Raw genomic sequence first — 2,025 nt, forward strand, 5'->3', positions numbered from 1 at the left:
ATTAACCCTATATACTATCGGTATATTGACCAAAATAACAAAATTAAAATATTACTCATTTTATTGCGCCATGTAACCCTAATACTTGGAATACGCAGGAAAAAATAATATAAATTTACTAAAATTTCAGATTTTCAAAAAGTTTTCACTAATTTTTATATTTCCATCATAAAGTGTTAAAATATATTAAATTTCAGCAATTTCATAAATTACATAAAATTGTACAAAGATCTTTTAACAATTTAATGAAAGAATCAAAAATTCAAGCCAAAGAAGCTACCTAATAATAAAATAATTGCTTCCTGTGGCGTTTCCTGTTTTTCCTGCTTCGGCTGTCACTTTAGCTACACACTTTCCATCTTTGAATTCACAACCATCCTTTTCTTTGCATTTGGCTTCGTTTTTTTCTGCTTTGCAATCCTCTGCTGCTCTGGAATCAACTGCCACAGTGGTTGTGCTCCTTTTTCCTGCTTCGAGTTCCCTTTGAATTCTTAGGCCCTCTAAGTGACGCAACGTTGCTGCCATGTTGCCGGTTGTTTTTAACTCACTGAGTTTTTTGTTTTCTTCTTTGTCTTTGCTCCTTGTTGGTACATTTCCGCCCTCTAGGTTTGTTATAAACTCCGTGTCAAATGCGGTAGGTGTGTCTTTGTAAGCCCGTTTTATGTGGTGTTTGAGTTTTTCCGCCTAGAGGCCGCTATAGGCGTCTTCTATTGATTGTAAATCGGCGTCGCAATTTCTTATGAATAGTTGCATGCTCTGTAGTGCTGCAGGACTCTCGCCACTACTTCTTCGTAATGGTTGCACCACAGGTTGTTTTGTCTTCAGTGCGTCGCAAAGATCTTTCTGCAATTTAGTTTCTGGTGCTGAATTTGCTAGTAGATTTCGTATTGTTTTATGACATTCTGAGTTTTCTGCCGCTGCATCGAAAATGTCTGCTGTTATTTGGCTTTTTTAAGAAGTTGCTTCTGGCGTGCTGAAGGCATAGGTTGTTGTGGTCGCTGCAGCACTCTGACAGCCAGCTAACCTTGATTGTATGTCTGTTACCGGCTGGTTGTTTGGCAACCGCCTGTAGCGGACTCTATTGAAAGCGTTGTAGGTCCGAAGGCTTTGTGTATGCCGTCTAAGGTTGTCAGCTTGATATTTTTTAGCTGACCGAAGTCTGCCTTATTGCCGTTGAAAGAGTCACTGTCGCCTACTGTGCTCATCTTGCAGGCTTGTGTGTTAGTTTGTACTAGTTTGAACAAAATGGCGGCATGGTTTGTGCTGCTTGGCGATGTTCCTGGCGTCTTATCTTCCTTTATCTGCAGCTTCGTCGCCTCGTGAATTGCGTGTAGCCTGCCCTTATGTTGATGTATGACGGCTAGGGCCTGTTGGTAGGTCTTGGATGCCGTTTCTATATTGAACGCCGCTTGGCTTGCTCTACTTCTTGCTTCTGCTGCTAGCACCAGTATTAAACAGCGCCGTTTTGGGTTCTCTGCTGCGGCTGCTGCCAGCGTGCACGTGTTGTAAAGGCTTTCAAGGTCCTAGCGGCTTCGGTTGTTGCTGTCTGCCCATTCAGGTGATCCGCTAGTTGTGAAAAGTACTCTTTCTCCTTACAGATATCCGTTATTTTCGCCAGTTCCTTTGCGTGTTGCTTTTCTCCTGAGACTGAGCCAACAGCGATTGCTGTCAGCAGTGTTATTGCCGGTAACAATTGCATTTGCTCTGCTGCTTGAGTTGCTGCTGACTCTTGTTTCTTTTGGTGTTGTAGCGAAGCCCTGTTAAATATTTTTAGTGTATTAAATTAATATGTTGGTGAGAGAGCGGTTAACGTTTCATCAGGTTCGGTGCTATGGGCTTAACTAAGCTGTACTATTGTTGGGAAGGCCAGATTTTTTAGTCTGATTGCGGTTGATTTTACAGCGTTGCCGAGCTATTTTATATAAATTGCCGCCCGCGTTCTTTCGCCGCGGGTTTACCGGTGACCCATTCGCAAATACGTAATGAGTCTGGTTCAGCTGTGCCGCTCTGGCCGGTTTGTTGGTA

At 42.6% G+C, this 2,025-nt stretch overlaps 1 pseudogene across 1 annotated transcript; it reads right to left on the minus strand.

The window, feature by feature from the left end:
• Nucleotides 1-282: 282 nt before the first annotated feature.
• On the minus strand, nt 283-1,663 carry TEOVI_000853700:pseudogene (annotated as a pseudogene). Its single transcript is given in 3 exon segments — nt 283-1,056; nt 1,059-1,520; nt 1,523-1,663. Coding segments are annotated over 3 exon segments (1,377 nt in total).
• Nucleotides 1,664-2,025: the final 362 nt, after the last annotated feature.

Source organism: Trypanosoma equiperdum (genome assembly GCF_001457755.1).
Source record: "Trypanosoma equiperdum strain OVI genome assembly, contig: ctg_1137, whole genome shotgun sequence".
NCBI classification, from domain to species: domain Eukaryota; phylum Euglenozoa; class Kinetoplastea; order Trypanosomatida; family Trypanosomatidae; genus Trypanosoma; species Trypanosoma equiperdum.